The following is a 22,373-nucleotide window of genomic DNA, read 5'->3' as shown; positions in this document are numbered from 1 at the left end:
GCCGCAATTCTGGGCGAGAATTAACCCGTCCTTGCCGCAATTCTGGGCGAGAATTAACCCGTCCTTGCCGCATTCTGGGGGAGAATTAACCCGTCCTTGCCGCAATTCGGGGGGAGAATTAACCCGTCCTTGCCGCAATTCTGGGGGAGAATTAACCCGTCCTTGCCGCAATTCTGGGGGAGAATTAACCCGTCCTTGCCGCAATTCGGGGGGGGGGGGGGAATTAACCCATACTTTCCGCAATTCTGTTGGAATTAACCTGCCCTTGCCATAATTCTAGGGGAAATTAACCTGTCCTTGCCGTAATTCTGGGGGAATTAACCTGTCCTTGCCGTAATTCTGGGGGAATTAACCTGTCCTTGCCATAATTCTGGGGGGAATTAACCTGTCCTTGCCATAATTCTGAGGGGAATTAACCTGTCCTTGCCGTAATTCTGGGGGAATTAGCCTGTCCTTGCCGTAATTCTGGGGGGAATTAACTTGTCCTTGCCGTAATTCTGGGGGGAATTAACCTGTCCTTGCCGTAATTCTGGGAGGAATTAACCTGTCCTTGCCGTAATTCTGGGGGGAATTAACCCATCCTTGCCATAATTCTGGGGGAAATTAACCTGTCCTTGCCGTAATTCTGGGGGGAATTAACCTGTCCTTGCCGTAATTCTGGGGGGAATTGACTTGTCCTTGCTGTCATTCTGGGGGAGAATTAATCCGTCCCTGCCGTAATTCTGGGGGAGAACTAACCCGTCCGTGCCATAATTCTGGGGGAGAGTAAGAGCATGACATTATCTGTAAGCATGACATTAAGGCATTATACACATTTTTCCATTGCTCCACAACCCGCGAACCACGTCACTTCAAATACACACACGACTTACCCACCATCATCCTCACCTCATCCACTAACCACAAACGCCGCTACTTTGAAGCACAGAGAGGGGAATCACCGGAAGCGGCGACGAGTGCCTTCATTCACCGGACCTTATTACCCCTCAGAACAGACAGGCACTAATTGGCCACAAGCGTCCTGTGGATATTTAATCGCTCCAGTCGTCCTTATAAAAAATCATGTATCCCAGTAGTCGGCCCCGTGCCAAGAACACATCCCTAGCCCCCATCCATGTTAATTGCGGAGCTCCGTTCCGTGCCAAAGCTAAAAGGCCATCTGGAGGAATTCGGTTGCAAAGGTCTGGCAATGGCAGGGCTAAGCGGGGGTGCACCAATCGGCATCCAGGATTTCACCAAGAGACATTTTGATCCACTTTTTGGCTCCGCCCAAAATAAAGGATTATAAAAGAGCCGCAGGGCAGAACCTCAGCGCGTGGGTTCTTGGCTTTGGTCCTGGGTGTTGGTTCTGGCTTCAGTGATCAACCCGTGTTTGCTTCGCGGGGCTTTAATTAGTTTTACGACAGGTCTTCTAATAGATGCGTTATTCAGAATAGGAAGGAATGTACATTGTGTGTACATGTACAAATGTACGTGTTTTAAGTACATATTGTATACAAAGCGAAATTTAAGCATGTGTAGTTGAGCTGATTTTTTGTAACCTTCTCCTGGAGATGTTTCTAGCATTTATTCCATGTTAAAAGTTACAGTTTACATACTTTTACAATGCATGCTTATATTTTTGTGTTTTGCCTAATGTTGTTCTGAAGCTCAACTTGTGCATACTTAATACACAGTGATTAACGTTTCACAGCTGTTAAACAAGCAAATTTTAATTTCTATTCTTTTAAAATACCAGTATAAAACAGGAAAATGGTACTCAGTTGTTTCCCTTGCCACATGGAATGTCAGTTCTGGGAAAACGTATGAAGAATTTCACCTTGTATTCAATATTTTAGCAACATTACACACAAAGTGCATGGTGGGAAAAATGTCCCATACGCTCCCACACAAATATTTTTCATTTTCTTATTGTGAAGACATGTAATGTTTTTTTCTCCCAAATTCTGTGGTTAAGTTGTGAAGTAGATGTAAGATACCATTTCATTAGTGATAATTTTCATGGAGTTCAATTTTCAGAAAATTTTCTAAACAAAGTCTAAGTTTAAAATTTAGCCTTTTTTCTAGTCCCGTACATTACCGAGTACATTAATTAGCATAAATTAAAATTGAAGGTGTCATTTTACTTGTTATTTGTGTGAAGTTGAAATACCCAATAAAGTGTTCCAAACATATGAAAAAAGTTGACTTTTAGTGCATTTTGTTAGTCCGAGGAAGATTTAATGTTCTGATGTCCAGTATGTTACCAATGCAAAATAGCTTGGCCTTGCCCTATACAGGAAGCATGGGTAAACTATAACGGCACTCTGTAGAGCGCATACCTCCGCCAGGCTGAAACAACATGCAACATAGGCTGGGCCAAATCAGGGGTGATTTTCAATTTTTCATACTACAAGGTTGTAATTTACCTAAAAGTTGTGGCTGGTAACAGAAACAAAACCATGAAATTTTTTTTCAAAAATATTGACGTCTTACGGTAAAACAGCCCGTTACCATAGCAACCGTTACAGACGACTCAAAAAATTCTTAAAATCGATGATTTCTCAGGCTGTGTATGACCCCCAGAGTTGATTCTGGTACCAAAAGATTCAGAATTGAAAGCCAAGGATGATTGGATAGCTTAACAATGTCTGTGACACAATTCAATACAACTTTTATCCCAAAAACTCATTTTTATCTCAAATTTAAGGCATTTGTTTGAAAAAAAAATGAAAATTTTGCTTTTTAATCATAGGATAATCATTAATCAGAGCTATAGTCAAATTAAATGTACTTTAAATTAACTTTTGTCATTGATTAAGCTTTTTTGTCTCAAATTTAAGGTCTGACATTGAACATTGATAACAAAATAAAAAACCTAGTCCCAATTGTAATCAATGGAGGCCAATGACTTCTTAGTCACAACCTCAGTGGATGTTGCCAGTCCATGCAGCTTCTCCCTGACGCCCTTCACAACCCTGTATAGAGCCTGGAGCTGCGCCTCAGATTTGGGGGCCTTGTTAGTGTTCAAATCTGTGGCGAGTCCAAGTGTCCGCTCTGCTGCGTCATTGACAACTGGGAGTTTGGCCACAACTTCCTTGCCATGACGATAGCTGTCTGAGGTGGGCCACTGTGCAACGGGGAGCTTGACAAAACTGGAGTCAATACCCAAGAGTTCAAACATGCTCCAAGAGTCGTAACCACCAAAGTCTTTGAGGGCTTTACTCCCCAATTGCTGTGAGGCTGGCATCTCCTGTATCATGTTATGTGCAGTCCCATGGTACCTGAGCATAGCCCTTCTCATAGTCTGCTTGTCAGATGACGTTCTGTCCGAGAAGAGTGCCAAAGAGACCAATCTCTCTGAGAGGTACCACAAATGGTTTTGTAGCTTCTCTCGGGCCACAGTCACAAAGGACAGAAATTTGGCAGGCCACTTTGTTGGATTCTTTGCGATACTGGCCTCAGCCTTGAGGAGGTTCTTCAACAGGTACATGTCGTTATATGGTGCATCTGCAGCACTGGTACATGTCAACCACGCTTTAGTGTAGAAGACTGACATGAATGCAGCGAGACTGGTTATGTATGTCTTCCAGCTCTTCGGGTGTGTAGATATCTCCCAGCTGCCAACGGAAGAGTGCCACCTTTATAGTGTATAAAGTCTTGCTCATCCAACGGGCGTGGTGGAATGCCCCAGGAGCTTTGATAGTGATGGTCCTCATACCATCAGGGACAGTCCCTCCAAGAAACAGCAGTGTGAGGTGTGCCAGCTCCAGGTAGTCGTGTCGAAGAGTCTCCTTTGTGCTATTGTCCATCCACGTCTGAAGGAAGGTGATGGTGGCATGTACATGGCCAGCCAGCTCTCTCTGTTGAGCAGACACCTCGACCAATGTGTAGTTGCCCTGGTCCAATTCACTCCAAGTGTTGAGCAGTCGCTTGAACAGCTGTTCATTAGGTCCTGTGGTGGGGCCATACACTATTGAGCAAGACGCCCCTCCAACCAATTCGTGGATGTGGTGCCGACACGCCAGTTGCAGAAGACTCCTGCCAAACTCAGTCTCCAGTCTTACTACGACTCCACTCTTGACCCCAGAGTTCACTGCCGTTGTATCGAAGACAAGAGCGCCTATCCTTGATGTGTGCAAGAGCGCCTTGAACGCCCTGATGAATGGTTACAGTAACAACCGAAAGCAGGCATTAAAATTAATGATTGTAAGCTGCTTTTGTTAACTTTTTTTATTGAAATGAAGATGGCCAAATTTAAACAACGTTATAACAGTTATAAAAACTGGACAATACAAGGTTGTAAAAGACAATTTAAAGTAAATTTAATCTGATTAATGGTTATCCTATGATTAAAAAGCAAAACTTTCAATTTTTTTCCATAAATATGCTTGAAATTTCAGACAAAAATCAGTTTTTTGGATAAAAGTGGTATTGAATTGTGTCACAGACATTGTTAAGCTATCCAATCATCCTTGGCTTTCAATTCTGCATCTTTTGGTACCAGAATCAACTCTGGGGGTCAAACACAGCTTGAGAAATCGTCAATTTAGGCATTTTTTGAGTCGTCTGTAACTGTTGCTATGGTAACGGGCTGTCTGACCGTAAAACGTCAATATTTTTGAAATTTTTTTTCATGATTTTGTTCCTGATACTCACTCACAACTTTTAGGTAAATTACATTGAATTAGGAAAATCACCTCCGATTTGGCCCAGCCTAATGCAACAACAACATGTTGTTTCAGCCTGGCCTTGTTGAACTAGGGGCTAATGAAACTTACGAGTGAAAAACTAATGAAACTTGTGAAAAACTAATGAAACTAATGAAACTAAAAAATGTATTCAATCATAATACACATTTGTATCCCACAGATAGGCCGGAGCTGGATTCGGACTTGAATCAAAATTTAATCAGCTTGTTCTTGTCACCTAACCAACTCATCCACCTCATTTTGCCAGTTTTGTCCAGTGATCCACAACTTTTTGAAATATCCTGCTAAATATAGTTTTTGGCCCCATCTCAATGGTGAAGAATCACTTCGAAATTAAAAAAAAATCTCGTATCTTTTTCTGGATCTTCACCAAAATCTAATAATTTTGTCCTTGTCACAATCCCAACCTCTCCACTAAAATTTCGTCCGAAGAGATAACCTGTTCACACAGACAGACAGACAGGGGGTGAAAATACAACCTCCATCCACCTTCGGTACTTCGGTACCTTTGAGTACCAGCTTGTTGGGATGAATGATCCCGGTGTGTACCCAGATTCAGAATAGGTACACCGTATCCCTGCGCATCGTAAGAGCGTGACCAAGAATTGGCGTCAGGAAGGGCATCCGGCCATAAAAACATTGCCTCAAACAGGGAACCATGATTGTCATGGGGCCCGCAAGGCTAACCCCTGCTCTAGCAGGGAAAATGGCCTTAAAACGATCATTCATTCATTCATTTCATTCATCCACCTTCGGTAGCGGAGGTAAAGAGTGATGGCACTCAAGAAGGCAATGTGTGGACACGCAAAGTATTTACTGATAATATAAAATGACTGTTCTTGGTATTTACCTTAGCAGTTTGTTTCACACACATTTATAAAGGTTGTTAATTTACAATGATGAACATATATGACTGTTATCACTGATAAATTTAATGAATTTACCCTAAAGTTTGAACATCATCGGAATAACGCAAACGTTTGCACAGTACTGTATACATATCACACACACACACACACCTGCACGCAAGTAGCGCTTAACGATCAACTCATTCTGCTGCTGGTCTCTTCCAGCAATCACCAAAAAGTTTTCAGAGCTGATGAACCACAAAAACTTTTCAAACCTGGAGTGGAAAGAAAAAATATATAATTTGTTAAACAATGCTGCTTCTAAACCACCCAGAAAAAAAGAATGTTTGCCTGAAATGGACTACTTGGTAATAATGGAGAATTGGTCTCTGTGAAGGCGACAGTCAGTCTGCACTGGCAACAACAAACATTGGACTTGATCAAATAAAATTTGATAATATATTTACCACCATGGGCAAGGATGCCTGATGTTCAGAATTAGCCTTTCGCCAGAGAAAAATGTAGAAATGTGGTTGGAGTGAGGGTTTCCATTATCTTGGGAAAAGGCATTAACTATGGATTTTGGTCAAGATGACGAAAATAATTCGCCTCCTCTTCACAAAAGAAGAGGGATCATTAATGAAGGGATCATTAATGTCCACCAAGCAGTGCTAGAAAACATGTCATCTGGGTTAATATCCTTCCTATGGATGACGCAAACGTTGATGCATTATCCCACAAGTGAAACACCAGGGTGACATTTCAGCTGATAAACTGTGGTCCACAGAACAACCAGCCAACTTTTTGTGTAGGAATGCTCCAATTCCACCTCACATGGTATTTCCCTGATGAAAATACAGAAATTTCTATAAGATACCAGAACGGCACTCTTCGACGTCACGGCGTCAACCGATATGCCTCCGCCCACATTATTACATTATGATTCTTTTATCAAGTTTGATTTAAATCCATTCAGCTGTTCACAAGTTCTCACATTTTTACCTGACATGACCTCTGACCTTTGACCTCAGGACCCCCAAAATCTAATACGTTCATCTTTACAACATTATACATACCTGTACCAAGTTTGAATTAGATCACTTCAGCCGTTCAGGTTATAGACCTATTACAGATTTGACCTTTGACCTTTGACCCCAAAATCGAATATGTTACTCTTTACAACATTATACATACCTGTACCAAGTTTGCATTAGATCACTTCAGCCGTTCTCAAGTTATAGACCTATTACAGATTTGACCTTTGGCCCTAAAATCTAATCACTTAATATTTACAATATTATACATGCCTGTACCAGATCACTTCAGATTAGATCAGTTTGAATTAGATCACTTCAGCCGTTCTCAAGTTATGGACCTATTACAGACTTTGACCTTTGACCCCCAAAATCTTACCAGTTCATCTTTACATCATTCTACATAAGTGTACCAAATTTGGTCACAATCCCATCACTGGTTCACAAGTAATCGCGGCAACAGGGTTTTTACCTAACATGACCTCTGACCTTTGGCCTTGTGATCCAAAAATCTAATCAGTTAATCTTTACCTCATTATACATACCTGTGCCAAGTTTGACTAAGATCCCTTTAGCTGTTCTCAAGTTATCGCAGTAACGAAAACCTATCACGGACGGACGGACGGACAACCTGAAAACATAATGCCTCCGCCAATGAAGTCGCCGGAGGCATAATAAGCAGATTTCTGTATGCATATGGAAGAGTTTCACCCCTGTGCATAAATTGTTAAAGATGTTGGGTGTATCCCCTGGCTGCTGGTTTGCATCATTGGTGGGGATGCAGTTGTGCGGCTGATGCAGTGCCCCCTGCTGATTAGGGCAGGAATTCGGGAATTTGGCCATGGTGCCGGCAAATACTCGTCTACTCTTTGTGAAGAACACAGTGGGAACTTTAACATCCACCAACTAATGCCGGCAGATTGGATGCCCGTTTAACGTCCATCCGAGGGACGGCACACACATTGATGAATCGTCCTGCCTGTGAAGCACCGGGACGACAGTTTATAGCAGGGTGGGGATTCATACCCAGGCCAGACAGCTTGATGGATAATGTCCATACCACTAGGCAATCCTGGAAGCACTGAGCTTTTGTCCAACCACATGAACGGCACCCAACTGTTCAGCAGTGTGAAAATAATATTACACAAGAAGCTTTTGAGGGAAAAATGTCACCAAAGATGTGGTCTTAGCCAAACTTATCTTACAAGTGACAAATATCTGAACATTTGAAGTCTGGCTAACTTACCAATAGACTTTCCGTGCCTTCTGAATTGATGCCACCACACGAACCTCCTTCAGTGTTTGCCATGTCTTCTTTTCCGCAGACTTGAACGCCTGAATGTTGAATGAGAAAATGTGACAACCCTTCAGCAATTCTCCATTCCACTTGATTGTAAAACTGAGTTTAAGTTTCCAAAATTTGCTGAGGAATCAAAGTCGTTAAATGAAATTCAGTTCCAGGAAATGTACAGAAGTAGAGCAAAGCTTTCCTTGTAAAACTCCCCATATTGCGTATGACAACTAGCACATTACCCAGAAAGTGATTGTGACACACAAAGCCTCAACCTCCACCTCCCAACTCTGTCCCATCTTTGTTCTTTCCCCTCCCCCCCCCCCCCCCCCCCAAAGCACAAAGCCTCAACATTCCCCTTCAAAAGATGTCCCATTTTACCCTCAATATTGATGCAGCGGAATATTTAACGCTTTCTGCTCCCTTATCATACAATCACCGACCTCACAGAAGTCGATCACAATTTTAAGAGAAAATCGTTGGAAATAATAGCAAACCTGCGTAACTTAACTTCCGCAGTAAAAGCGCTGCTTGAGAGAAAGGGCTCCAAAGGGTCATTTTAAAGGGCAATTCTAAAAGGTTCTAAATGGTAATTATAAAGGGTAATTCTAAATGGTAATTCTAAATGGTAATTCTAAATGGTAATTCTAAAGGGTAATTCTATATGGTAATTCTATATGGTAATTCTAAAGGGCCCTAACGGTCATTATAAAGTGTTCTAAAGGGTCATTATAAAGGGTTCTAAATAGTAATTCGAAAGGGTTCTAAATGGTAATTCTGAAGGGTTATAAAGGGTAATTCTGAAGGGTTATAAAGGGTAATTCTAAGGAGTTATAAATGGTAATTGTTAGGGTAATTATAAAAGGTTATAAGGAGTAATTCTAAAGAGTTATAAAGGGTACTTCTAAAGGGTTATAATGGTAAAATATAGAAATTGTGGGCGGAATCAGGCAAACTGTCCAACCAATGGGTGGAACTCGCAAGCACACACGCACGGCTCCTTTTATATATAGAAGATGTAATATATTTTCAGTTTCCAATGTGGCCAAGAAAGTCTAATGGCCTCAGTATTTCTGCCACATTCAAAACCCTGCACGAGTTTATGTCATATGCTCCATATTAATTTGTGTTACCAATTAAATCATATGGATCAGATGGCTTGTCACAATCATGCTGTGATGATAATGAACTTCACCGATGCTGTATCAGGCTATTTGATTTTTACTGCCACAACCTACAAAATTGTCACACTGGTTCTGTAACCACTGCGCCTCAAATTCAGGCATTCCTACACCTTGCTCAGCTTGACGCCACAGAAACTAAGGCCTTGAAAATAATTGGTATCTCCCACAATGAAGTCTCCAGGCCTATTACTCTCACATTCTACCACCTGCTTTCTGGTCGTGCACCCTCTATCTTTCCTTGCTCTGAACAAAGTCTGCTAATAACCCACCTTCCCAGACTCACTTCAAAATCCAGAATCACTGCTCACCTCTACTCACTCGTTCCTCTTTTCTCTCACATGTGGACCAACTTCTTCTATTTGATCTCATTCTTCCCTCTTAGAGTTTCAAAATAGCTATCCGTCACCAACCCAGGTCATCCCCCATCCATACCCATGATCTTCTATACCCTCGTTAACCATCTTTCCTGCTTTACAGGTTATCGGGTTCCCCCACACTTCATCACCCTCACGTTTTTCTTTGTTGTTGCATTTCTGTTTCTTCCCCAGTTTTCCCTTCACTTCTGTGACAGTTTGCTCCTGTATCCAGCTTGTTACATCCACCACCAAAGGTGGATGGATGGAGGCTACATTTTCACCCGTGCCTGTCTGTGAGCAAGATATCTCAACAAGGTATGGTCAGATTTGGGTGAAACTTGGTGGACAGGTTGGGTGTGTGACAATGACAAATCTTTTAGATTTTGGTGATGATCCAAATCCGGATACTAGAATTTTTTAAGTGAATCTTCACCATTGAGAGAGAAGGACAAAAACGATATATAGCACAATGTCTCAAAACGTTGTGGGCAGGCTATGACAAAATTTGGTGATTGATTTGGGTTAGTGACAAGAACAAGCCGATTCGATTTTGGTTAAGGTCTGGATGCAGATCTGGCCTATCAGTGGGATACAAAACGTAAACAGTTCAGCCTGGTGAAGGTATGCACTATACCGAGTGTCGTTCTAGTTACCCTCGCCAGAGGAGAGGATATTGCATTCGAGTCCATTTGTTTGTCTGTATGTCAGTTTGTCACTTGCGAAAATCGAAGATTTTTCAAGTATATTGGTTGGTCTTGTGCATTATTTTGTCTGTTTGTCTGCCTGCACGCCAGTCACTTACAGGTCACAATTTTCAACCGATTTTCAAGAAACGTCACCAAATGGTAGAGTTGGTCATAAGCAATAAGCCTATTGTTTATGTGGTCAAAAGGTCAATGGATCAATATAGGCCAAAGGTCACCAACTTTGTCGAATATCTAAAATCTTCATTTCCATCCGATTAACTTGAAATTTTAAGAGAGATTTGCATACCAGGTCACTGAAGTCAACGATCAATTATTTTTGAGGTCATCATAGGCCAACAACTTATTATAGGGATTTCGCAAGTATCGTGCTATGCACGACATATTTCTTGTTTGTTGTTTGTCTGTTTGTCCGCACAGAATAAATATGATTTTCTCTGCAACGGTTGGTCCTATTGACAGGAAATTTTCACCATAGGTGCATCTCCTCCTGTATAATTTTTTCATGATAATTATGACACCATAGGTCACGCAGTACGGGCGCCATCTTGGAAAAACCCCAAAAAATTGCACCTCTCTATCTCCAAAAGCGCTGCATAGAAAACATGGGGACATGGCTCATTTTAAAGAACTCTCCATGGGGAATAACATATGTTAATGATGATGTCATAGGTGCCTCCATTATGACGTCATAATTCGACAAGTACAACACTTCATCCGATCATGATCAAATTTCTTGCGCGTCATCGAGGGATAAATTGGTGGGGAAAAAATAATGATGACATAATCTGTCACGTGGTTTGGCCGCCATGTTCGCTTCAACACAAAAGCCTTAAAAACCACTAAAAACACGTCTTGGCGAGGATCTGCAATCTCTGATTGCTCTTTCTTGTTCATCCTGTTTCCTCCTCCACTTGTTCTCATTCTTCCCAATGTCCTTTCTTCCTCCATGTATATCTCCATTCTGCTGCTGTGCCCCCACCCCCACCCTCTACACCCCTCACTCTCTTTCCACTGTTCTTTTCATTCTGGTGTGTCCTGGTCAGTTCTGTGTTCTATCTCCTCCACGAGCCTCGACTTCATATACAATAATAAAAATCCTTTTGTTTCCCCTATTCTCTCATTTGCAGACCTGCCTTCCTGAAATGGTCCAATCACACTCTTGCGTCCAGGGCTACAAGCTAGTAGTGCATTATCATTTCATCTTATTCCCCATCCCTACACGAGATCCTTTTATAACCCCCATTCATCCTTTCTGACCCAACCTTTTTCTTGTAGACTACAATGTTTTCTAAACTTGGTGTTGGCTTAACGGTTAAAGTGCCTGGCTCAACCCTACCTGGGCTGGGCTATTTGGATCAGCGGCACATCAACAACAGATGAGCTGTGAAAGGTGAATCCATGGTGGTTTATAAATTAATGCGACATTTGGTTTGAGGGCCCCCCCGCTTCCCCCTCCTCCACCCAGCACAGACAGGCTTAAGATCTTAGAGTCTTGGGTTTGAGCCCCTGTCGTGCCGTTAAATAACACCAGGTGGGTTGACACAGTCTGTCATCCTTCCAAGGTCATCAAAATGAGTACCAACTTAATGGAAACAGGGGGCACTGCATCAGCGGCATAGCCATGCGCCCAGCAATGATGCAACCAGCAGATTCCTTCACTTGTGTCGAACTGTTGCCTTGTTGCTCTACTGTCAGTTCATTGCCTTTACAATCTGTCACCATGCTCTTCCAAGAAACGACATTTTATATACAACCTTTTTCAACCAAACTAAAGATTTGCAATTTATATTATCAATGCTAATTATGAGAATAAAGTGTCAGAAACATTCTGAAAGCAGGTAGGAGACATATTCCTCATTTGGAGTTCCTCTTCCAATGCCAGATAAGCACTTTTCCCCACCTTCTCCGAAGCCTCGATGGTTTTCTGTTCTTTCCTAGCTGCATGTCGCTTCAGGTCATAGAATCTGCAAACACAATGAAGTATTCAGTTTCAGGATCATAATCATCATGTACCATGCTCTATACAGCGTGTCAGATCTGCTGAAGCAGATTATTGGCTAGGGTTACAATCCCAGACTCGGCGCCACACCAATGCAGGACACTCGACCAACTGTGCAAGAATTTGTAACTTGTTCCAGGGTGCCGGCGATTGCTAATGTACTCTTTGCTAAGGATACCGGGGGATCTTTAACGCCCAACAACTAATGCCAGTAGCCGGGATGCCCAGTTTATCGTCCATCCGAAGGACGGCACACACTTTTATGCATCGACCTGCATGCGAAACACGAAGGTGACATTTTACAGCTGGGTCGGCATTAAAAACCAATGTAGACAGCTCGTACGTGAGTGTGCATACCTCTAGGCCAGTGGTTCTCAACCTGTTTATCATAGTGTGGCACACTTGCCGCTATCGGTGTGTTATGTGGGCCGCACCCATACAACTTACTTCCTGTGTTTCCATTTTTGAAAAATAGTTGGTATCTATTATCTGACAGTAATGCAAGGCACATGACTTTTTAAAAGCATGCCAATTGGTTACGAGTCACTACACAATTTCTAATTCAGTAAATAATAAATAAATACAACTTGAAGCATCTTTACTTCTTTTTCTTTTTTTAACCAGGATGTCACTTGGGCAACAGCAGTGTGCTCATTGGGCTGCATGGGGCCTGCAGGCTGGGGGTTGAGAACCATTGCGCTAGTCTATCCCGTCAACCCCGATCAATCATGAGAGTACATCACAATATCCGTGCTTCCCCAGGGTTGATCAAACAAGCCAAACGCCAGGCAGCTATAAAAAAAAATGGCACAAAGTATGAAAACATGCACCGGATAGGAATCTTTTCCACCTCATTTGACCGAGATATTCTCTATAAAAAATTAATACGTTGTTTCTGTTTGTGAATTGGAATCGCCTGTGGTGCTTGTGCCGATCTTCAGTCTGTGTGAGAGAAATGCTCAGACTATCCTGTATCCATTTTAAATTCCTCTGTGTTTGTTATTTTAAACACGAGTTACATTCAGATGCAAATTCTGTGGGAAAAATAAATCTACTCCTTTTTGTCGGAGTTGGAATCCAAAACGACTTGCGATGTACAGCTGCTGGAAGAATAGTATTTATACGTCGACAATTTATTGTTTTTTGCACAGAAATAATAAGATGCCATTTGACCCATCATACCTGTACCATATCATACAAGATAACAGCAATAACACAGGATTTTTTGGGAGGAGGGGTACGAGGGTGAGAGAAGGAGAGGTTTGATACGAGCACATTATTTTACAATTTACCTCGGGAGAATATTGAATATCTTGCAGTTGGTATCAATGGCATGATGGCTAGGATTGAAGGCTACAAAATGGATGTTGGAGGAAATTCGCTATTATGTTTTGCAGTTAGGTGATCTGGTTGCATGGTGGGAGGACACGCAATGACAAAATGTAACGTTATTTTCTGGTTGAGAATGTGAGAAAATGTAACGTTATTTTCTGGTTCGTACCGTTTGGAGTTTGCAAAAGCCGAGAGACCAAGATCCAAATCGACCAGCACTGGCTTGCCGAAACCATCGCCTTCGGGTTTGTGCTTGTTCTTCTTCTTCTTGCTTTTTTTGTCTGCCTTCTCTTTCTCTTCCTCTTCCTTTTTGACCTCGTCATTCTCTCCATCTTCTTCTTTCAATTGTTGGTAAGGATTCCTGTTCGTGGGCAGGTGGAAACGATTTTAAAATGGCAACCACTGGTGCTGCCCACTTTGATAGCAGTGCTAAGATGACTTCAAATGGAACTGTTCAGGATGTGATTGGCAGCCGGTGACCAATGGGTTCAATAAATAATAATCAACAAGGATATCCAATGGAAACACAGTCTGCAAATCATGCCCTCAATGGACAACAGCAGTGTTGAAACAAACTTGGTATTCCACAAAAAAGTTTAACTATAGCCACAAACATTTCTCTGTGCGTCACCATTAGTGTCAATAGTTGAAAAGAAACAATAGACTAAAGCTAGCCTTGACATGCAGAAGGCCGGAGGAGAGTCAGCACATCAATTATTTTCCGAGTTGTTTTTATTATTGAACATCACCTGAGTGCCATTGTGATGTGGTTCTTGTCAAGGCGCAAGTGATGAATTGCACAAGCCACTGGATCTTCCCTGTCCTGGGCCTCTGACAGTAAGGCCTCAACTTCCGTCCATGACAGTTGACTGGCCAAAGCTGCTTGCATGACACGCAGTGCCTGCTCTACCAGGCTGAGGTTCAATTCAACCAGCTCGGCCTTCACACGGTCTTCTGCCTATCGATAAATTTGACATGTTAAGATGGCCTTTAACCTGGGACGTTAGCACACGAGAGCTGACAAAGCTTAGAGCAACATTTATTATAAATTCATAACAACACACAACTCTGCCATCCGAACCACACACAATTGGAAAGAAAACACCCAAGGTTGTTGAGGAATCGAGTGGAAATTAAAGCAACCATGAATGAGCAGGAACGACTGGCAGGCATAGACCGACACAACAATGCACTTCAATATCTTAAAATGTCGAACCTGGGCAAGCTGCAGGTTCTCAAGGCGTTGTTCATGGTCCTCACGCACATTGTCGAGCTTCTTCATTGCTTGTTTCTCCTAATAGAGGATCAAAGGAAAATTAATTTAGGTGAAATCAAACATTTTATTAGTAACATTATAGGAAAGTCACTTTAAGGAACCACAATGGCACGCTTAGAGTGCATAGTCTCACTTTGCGCATTCATTCTGAACAAAAATACTGTTACGTTTATGGGGGTAGGCAATGGAATACATTAGTCCAGGTAGAATGTATAGGGTCGTGTGCTCTGAATGTCGCGAAGAAGAAGAAACCTTCCTGCAACTAAATTGGGCCGGATGTCATGTAAGTGTATATTTGTCTCCCTGCGAGGGGTGGAGCTATGCTAATTAGTTAGGGCAAAAGGGTAGATTCCCTGTGTGTAGTTGCCTCTGTAGTTTCCCCTTTTTTCTTATAACACTACACCACCAGCCATGTGATCAGCGCCTACAATTAAATACCATAACCACCGACTGGATCCCGACATTCTACCACTAATGCCACCCAGCCGAGTCATCTCAAGGCGCAGCAAGAAAGGCCGTGAGGCCCGCCCCAAGAGGAACGATTGGTCAGGATGGCCATAGAGCGATGCAATGGTGCGGCACGATTGGAGCATATGTGACGTCATCATAGAACATTCTAGCGCCAGGGATAAAAATGACACGCCAAGGCCATTTTCGCTCTCTCTTGTGCTGGGTTTGATTGCGGGCGGACGCACATTTACTCTCTTCTGTCCTGGCCTTCATTGCGAGTGGACGCATCCTTCTCTTTCGTCTCCTTGGTGTTGGCTCGTGACAGCTGCATTTCGTGCCGTGTGCACCTGGGAAGTTCGGGATGGTCGGAGTTCGTTGCAGCCGAGCAAGAAGGACGTGGGAGGAGCTCGGGCCTGTTCACTTTGCGTCGGTGCCTGGCGGTGAATGCGACTTCGCGCCAAAGCGCGTTTTCCCACGCAGGGACGTGGAACCTTTGACGACAGCGAACGGTCAAGGAGGCCAGAGCTGAGTCCCAGCTAACATTACACACATTTTTACTTTCATTATTTTATCATCCCCTTGTGTGTAATTGTGTCTGATGGAGGATCCTCAATATAGGAATTTTAGTTTTACCACACATTCTTTGTTATCCAAGCATTACTTTCATTAAATCATTATTTGTTACATTTTACATTCCTTGTCTTGTCCGTTTATTTGTTTGTGGTTCGGAAAAACAGCGCCGCGTCCGGCCATACAGGTAAGCTCTCGCTGCCCTCCAATACCCCCCACGCGTGTCACGACCGCCATAGCCGAGTATATGCCTCTGAGTTAAAGCTCGGTTGGCCACCCGTCACCCAGGAGTGTTAATCCTGGTGAACACGACAATAGCATCGTTAACTGAACACACTACAATATAATTATGGCCCAGTACTATAATGGCCCAAAGACCCATATCAGCCATGCACCCCATTATGTCACATACACTGCCATTATCTGTACCTTTATTGAGTGATTACTAGCGTGGCTTGGCGTGCCCTGCGTGCCTCACCACACATCGTTTCAGAGGGATAGGCATCTTTGACCATGTCTGTTTTCTCAGGGAGTGAGGGATGGCGGGAATGGTGAGTGTGGGTTAGTGGTGGTGACAGTGTGTTGGGGGTTGTGGGGAATTGGGAGGTGAAGGAACGGTGCAGGGGGAATAGGGTGCATGGTGCTGGGGGTCACGGCGGTGGGGTGGATGGGGAATGGGGGGGATGGTGGGTAAGGGCGGCAACATATATTTTGTGCTCTGATTTAATATATACTGTAAATCAGAAGTCAGAACCCAACACGTATAAATAAAAAGGAGCGGGGCACAAATTTATATTTATTTTAAATTATCAGTTAGAGCTGGAAGGGAAGATCAATACAAATTTATCAAAAACTGGATGGGAAAGTTGAACTCCCAACCTCACTAAGCACCTCCTCATCCTTCCCTTTCTCCTAGCTCTTCTGAAATCTCTGACACGCTATCAACAGCTCTCCCTACCTCCCCCTCTCACCCCTCATCTTAGGCAACCCCTCCCTTCCCCTGTCCTGTATCCGAAGGTCCACCTTCCCCTTCCTTAACGGTATGGAACTCAAACATCCGGGGCCTTCGCTCAAACCTGACTGATCTCTCCATACAGGTTGCTTCTGACAAACCAGACTTAATCTGCTTAACAGAAACTTTCCTCCTTCAAGATGTCTTTAATTCCTTAATATCTCTTCCTGGTTACTTCCTCCACCGGTATGATGGACCTGAGCCTCGTCCTGGTGGTGGGGTTGCTATCTTTATCAAAAACTCTCCTCCTCACTCTCCCTGCACTGCCCTCTCTCCACCCCGTCCCCAGGAGTACCTCTGGCTATGGCTTCCTCTCCGCTCGCACCTTTTGTTCATAAGTGTGTGGTACCGTCCTCCAAACAGTGATGGCTCCATTCACATTGCGCTGTGTGACAACATGGACCAACTTCTCTCCACTCATCCCAACTCTCTCTTCCTCATATGTGGCGACTTTAACTGTCATCATGCCAGCTGGCTGGGTGTGGGTTCCTCTCACACCAGCCATGGCACCTCAGCAAAGGACTTCTGCGACTCACTGGGACTGACACAATCTGTCAATTTACCGACCCGGATCTCAGTCAATGGAGTATCTTCTCTTCTAGACTTGGTTATGACTAACTTCCCTGCAAATGTCTGCTGTTCTTCTTCTGCTTCAATCGGTTCAACTGATCATTTCCTTGTTAAAGTGGATATCTCTCTGGCCATTCTCAGAGAGCCTCATCAGCGTCGACGAGTCTGGCATTTCACTCAGGCCAACTGGCACGGTCTTCAAGCAACCATCAAAAATCTGGACTGGTCTCCCATCTCTACTGCCTCTGACATAAACTCATCCTGGGAATTCTTCCAAAGTAAATTGCTCTCTCTCTCATGCACATGTTTATCCCATCTCATCTTCAGTTGTCATACCCTTCCTCCTGTCCATGATACACTGAATATTGTGGTGAGGCAGTTTCCCTGAAACAACTTGCCTTCGCCTCACGCCTCATGGAAGGCAAATCCAACTGAAGGCAATCTCAGTTCCTTTCACATAGCTCGGAACAAGTGTGTGTCTACCCTCAGGAGAGCCAAGAAACACTATCTCTCTACTCTCAAGACTGAACTCTCAAACCCGTCTCCCACCTCCAAATCCTGGTGGCGTAGAGTCAAATCTGTTTCTTAGTGGATCGATTGGGTGTGTGAAAAGGACGAATCGATTTGATTTTGGTGAGGATACAACAACAACAACAACATGCATTTTAAGGCCATTTTCCCTGCTAGAGCGGGGGATAGCCTTGCGGTGGACTTAGTACCGAACCCTGATGCACTCCCACCTTCAACTCAAACTCACCACTGTTCCCGTCCTTCGTCCTTACAGCTGTGCGCACTCTTTTGTACATTGCCATCACTACTCTGATCAACCATTCCTCCACTCCTAACTTCCTCAATGCCCATGTCAATACTTCGCATGGAATCCTATCGAATGCTTTCTCCAGATCAACAAACCCAAGAAACAACTTCTTCCTCTTCTCCATGTACTTCTCCTGCAACTGCCTCACAATAAAGAGCGCGTCTGTCGTTCCTCTTCCTGGCATAAATCCAAACTGCATTTCGTCGATCTTCACCTTCTTCCTTATCCTCCTCTCCAACACCCTTTCCAATACCTTCATTCCATGCTCCAATAACTTTATCGCTTGGTACGAGCCACACTCCAGAGGGTCACCTTTCCCCTTGTTTAGAGGGACAAGGGTACTCAGTTCCCAATCCACTGGAATGCGGCCTTCTTTCACCACCAGATTACAGATCTCTGTCATTCTCTTCACACCCCAACTTCCTGCTGCCTTCAACATATCTCCCACAACTCCCGTCGGCCCTCCCGCTTTTCTACTCGTCATTGCTTTTATCGCTTCCTCAACTTCCTTCTCAGTTATCTTCTCTGCCGGTCCTAAAACTGGGTTACTCTCTATGTTGCCATCCCATTCATTCTCTGTATTCAACAGCATTTCCATATATCTTTTCCATCTTCCTTTAATTCCATCTGGGTCCACAACGATTTGTCCCACTTCATCCTTCAAGCAACTCACGCCCATCACATCACACCTCTCTTTCGCTATCTGCTTTGCAATCCTGAATACCGCTCTCTGACCCTCTTCCGAATCCAAGCGTTCTCCGAACATTTTCCGACATGCCTCCTTGCGCCTTTGCTACCACTTTCTTTGCAGCCTTCTTGGCTGCCTTATAACTTTCATGCTCTGCTTTTTCTGCTCCCGTACCCTTCGCCTTCTGCCACTCCTTGGACTTCTTCCTCTTCTCGGTGAAGATGTGAATATGGATTCAGATACAATAATGATTTTATTTTTTAAGTGATTCTTCACCATTGAGGGACATAATGATCGGATAAGTGTTGTATTTTTCGAATTATGTCACAACGAAGGCACTGATCACATTATCATTAACATATCTTATTCCCCATGGGGAGTACTTGACAATGAACCATGTTTCAATTTTTTCCCATTGAGCAGTTTGGGAAATATTGAGCTGTAACGTTTTTCCAAGATAGTGTCCATACCACGTGAGCTATGATGTCATAATTATGAATAAAAAAAAAATGATACAGGCGGAGGCACTCCTGTGGTAAAAATTTCGTGCCAATCGGACGAACGGTTGCCGAGAAAATGATTTTTTTAAATGCAAACTCGTACACAACCGAATGCTTAACCCTGCCTTTCACTTAAAGAGCGCAGGGTAAAAAAAAATACATATATATATTTTTTTATTTAACTTTTGGCAATGTCTGTGGGTCAGTGAATGAGTGAGTGAGTGAGTGAGTGAGTGAGTCTGTACACACTTGTCAGTATTGCCGAAACTACACACAGAATTTTGATGAAACTTGGCCATAACCTTCATATCTGATTCCTAAGAAGGTGTATTGGTCACATCAAAATCTGTGCTCATTAAGGGGGTCGATGGGGGCGTGGCGGGGGGAGGAAGGGATGGGGGTTATTGACCCCACAAATAGGTATTTGCTCTCCTCTCCGAAACTACACACACGGTTTTGATGAAACTTGGCCACAAGCTTCATCGCCCATGATGTACCAAAGTTTGTTCACAGCATTAAAAATATCAGGGTCTGGGGGGGGTTTGAGTGACTGGCTCCTGATCCAGGTGAGCTTCAGGACCCGCAGTTCTATTTTTTTTATTATTATTAATATTGAGTGTGGAATATTTATGGAGTTTGCTATGAATGTCCTTTGACAGCATAGTCATCACTAACTGTTACAAGATTGATAAGGAAAAAAAAAAAATCAAAATTGATATGTGAAACAAGGTTTCTCGGTGAAGTAAATAGATGAAAAGGAAATTATTCTTTGGACGGAATTTACTGAATAGTTTGTAGTTATATTATTTTTTACTTCCGGACCCATGACTGAGCATATACAGGTAGTGGACAAAAAAAATGGAACCACCTATGTAAAGTCACTGTCCAATGACAGAGTCCACCAGCATCTGGAATTCCGCCTGAGGGATGAGGCACCATTCTTTCACAAGAAAGTCAATCAACTCACACCTGTTTAATGGAGGTGGAAAACGCTGTCTCAAGCATTGAACCAGAATATCTCATAAATGCTCGATTGGTATCATATCTGGTGACTGAGAATGCCATGACATCTGTTGAACATCAGTATCATGCTCATCAAACCACTCGGGGCGACGACACGTGCTCTGTGGATGGAGAGATTGGGGGATCTCCTCTTGCAGCCACAATGAAAGCAACCAGGCCTGTCCAGCATTTTTATATATCACCCGAAGCATGCTGGGATGTTATTTGCTTAATTAGCACATGGGCCAAACCTGTGTGTAAGCCGTTGCTAAGTTTCCCTCATTTACTTAGGTGTTTCCATCCTTCTTTTTGTCCACGACATGTACACCACAAAATTGTACATAACTCAAAATTGCGTGAATATCGATATTTTTAATCTCCAAACTCAAGAGTTGTTAAATGAGGCATCATTTGGCGTTTTACGTGCTGTGGTTACGACATTTACCCTGTTCAGACAATTGTGCAACTTTATATACAAGTGATAGGCCCAATCCTACTATTAATTTGCAAATGGTCATTGGCTTTGACACCATTATACATTTTATATTATGGATCCTCAGCATCAGAAATCTACAGATATCAAACCAACAGTTTCTAATAGAGCACCTCACCGCCATTAGAGTATTTAAATTGCATCAGATGTGACAATTAAAGTGAATTGTTGCTCATGGCTTGCCGGTTTGACAGAAGACGCCATTTGCATTTTTGCTGCCACCATCCCTACAACATTTAGAATCTACCCCGTTCTACTGCCCTCCCAACCCCAAAAACTTGCTTGGTTCCTTCCTTCATTCATTCATTACACTACTTCAACTGCATGGTGGACACATACACATTTATTTATCAGTGTAAATGCACTTTTCCACATGTGGGGAATGCTGGTGGAACAGCAAAATACAACTTGAAAATGGTTATTGTCATAATGATGGTGGATTTACCCCTACGATAAAAAATAAACAAGGTTTCACATTGGCACAAGCACTTTAAACAAATAGATACAATTAAACTTAAATTAGCTCAGCAATAAATAATGCACTAATCCACGGAATAATCCACCACTAGTAAACACGCTGTGTAATCGTGCCACGCTTGTTTGTCTCACCTGATGCAACGCTTTTAAATCGATCTTCTGGCTTTCCATCTTCGAGAAAAACTCATCCACGGCCTAAAAAAAAAACATTAAAAAACATTTGAAAACAAAAAAACATTGGCACACACATTGAAAAATCACCCTGCCTGTGAAACACGGAGATGCCAGTTTATAGCTGGGTCAGGATTCAAACATGCCCGGGGAACGTTGTTCAGCGATATTGGCTTCTCCTCGTGTTATCTAAACTAGCAACGGTACCCGCCCTACTGGCGGGGCTTCAATTGGGAAGCCGAAATGAAAAGGCAAAATATCAGAAATTGAAGGCAGAAATTTTTTATTTTAAACGATTCATATAAACATCCGTCAAATCATATCACACGTAAATCATCAAAATCAAAACAGTATCTTTAGAATTTCAATAAAAGCCACATCCCTGTTCATATCGGTAAATATTATTCCATCGTGTTTCAAATCGTGATATCAACTGTACGCTTTTCTTTAGGGAAAATAATTGAATGATTTTGTACCTCTTCTTCAGCTTAGAACTTCAGGATAGACGACATTGCTGATAAAAGTTCCTTTTCTCGAATTGCACGAATATGTGAATTGTGATTATGTTTCACTGTGATGTTTGTGTGGCGACGGGCGGTGTGTACAAAGGGCAGGGACTTAATCAACGCGAGCTGATGACTCGCGCTTACTGGGAATTCCTCGTTCGTGGGACACTGTCTCAAGCCCCAGTCCCCATCACGGATGGGGCTCAGCGGTTTACCCGAGCATGACGGCGAAGGGCAAGGTACACACTGGCCCATCCAGTGTAGCACGCGTGCGGCCCCGGACATCGAAGGGCATTAAACGTTCATTAAAGGATTACAAAACGATCCCGGTGTGTACCCCGGTTTAGAATAGGTACACCGTACCCCTGCGCATCGTAAGAGGCGACTAAGGGTTGGCGC

General features: G+C 43.0%; 1 protein-coding gene across 2 annotated transcripts in view; it reads right to left on the bottom strand.

Annotated features, from left to right (window-relative positions):
- The window catches only part of NEMF (nuclear export mediator factor), a 199,524-nt gene that overhangs the window by 118,871 nt on the left and 58,280 nt on the right, over positions 1–22,373 (bottom strand). For both annotated transcript variants that reach the window (XM_078786744.1, XM_078786745.1), the window contains 7 exons: positions 21,430–21,492; positions 14,659–14,736; positions 14,192–14,400; positions 13,612–13,803; positions 12,012–12,075; positions 7,820–7,908; positions 5,711–5,814 (listed from right to left, as the gene is read on the bottom strand). In XM_078786744.1, the coding sequence (XP_078642870.1) occupies positions 5,711–5,814; positions 7,820–7,908; positions 12,012–12,075; positions 13,612–13,803; positions 14,192–14,400; positions 14,659–14,736; positions 21,430–21,492 (799 nt within the window). The remainder of the gene's footprint in view (positions 1–5,710; positions 5,815–7,819; positions 7,909–12,011; positions 12,076–13,611; positions 13,804–14,191; positions 14,401–14,658; positions 14,737–21,429; positions 21,493–22,373) is intronic.

Source organism: Myxine glutinosa, chromosome 11 (assembly GCF_964187855.1).
Source record: "Myxine glutinosa chromosome 11, kmMyxGlut1.1, whole genome shotgun sequence".
Lineage (NCBI taxonomy): Eukaryota > Metazoa > Chordata > Myxini > Myxiniformes > Myxinidae > Myxine > Myxine glutinosa.
Note: the sequence above shows the minus strand (reverse complement) of the source record. Positions and strands in the feature narration are given on the sequence as shown.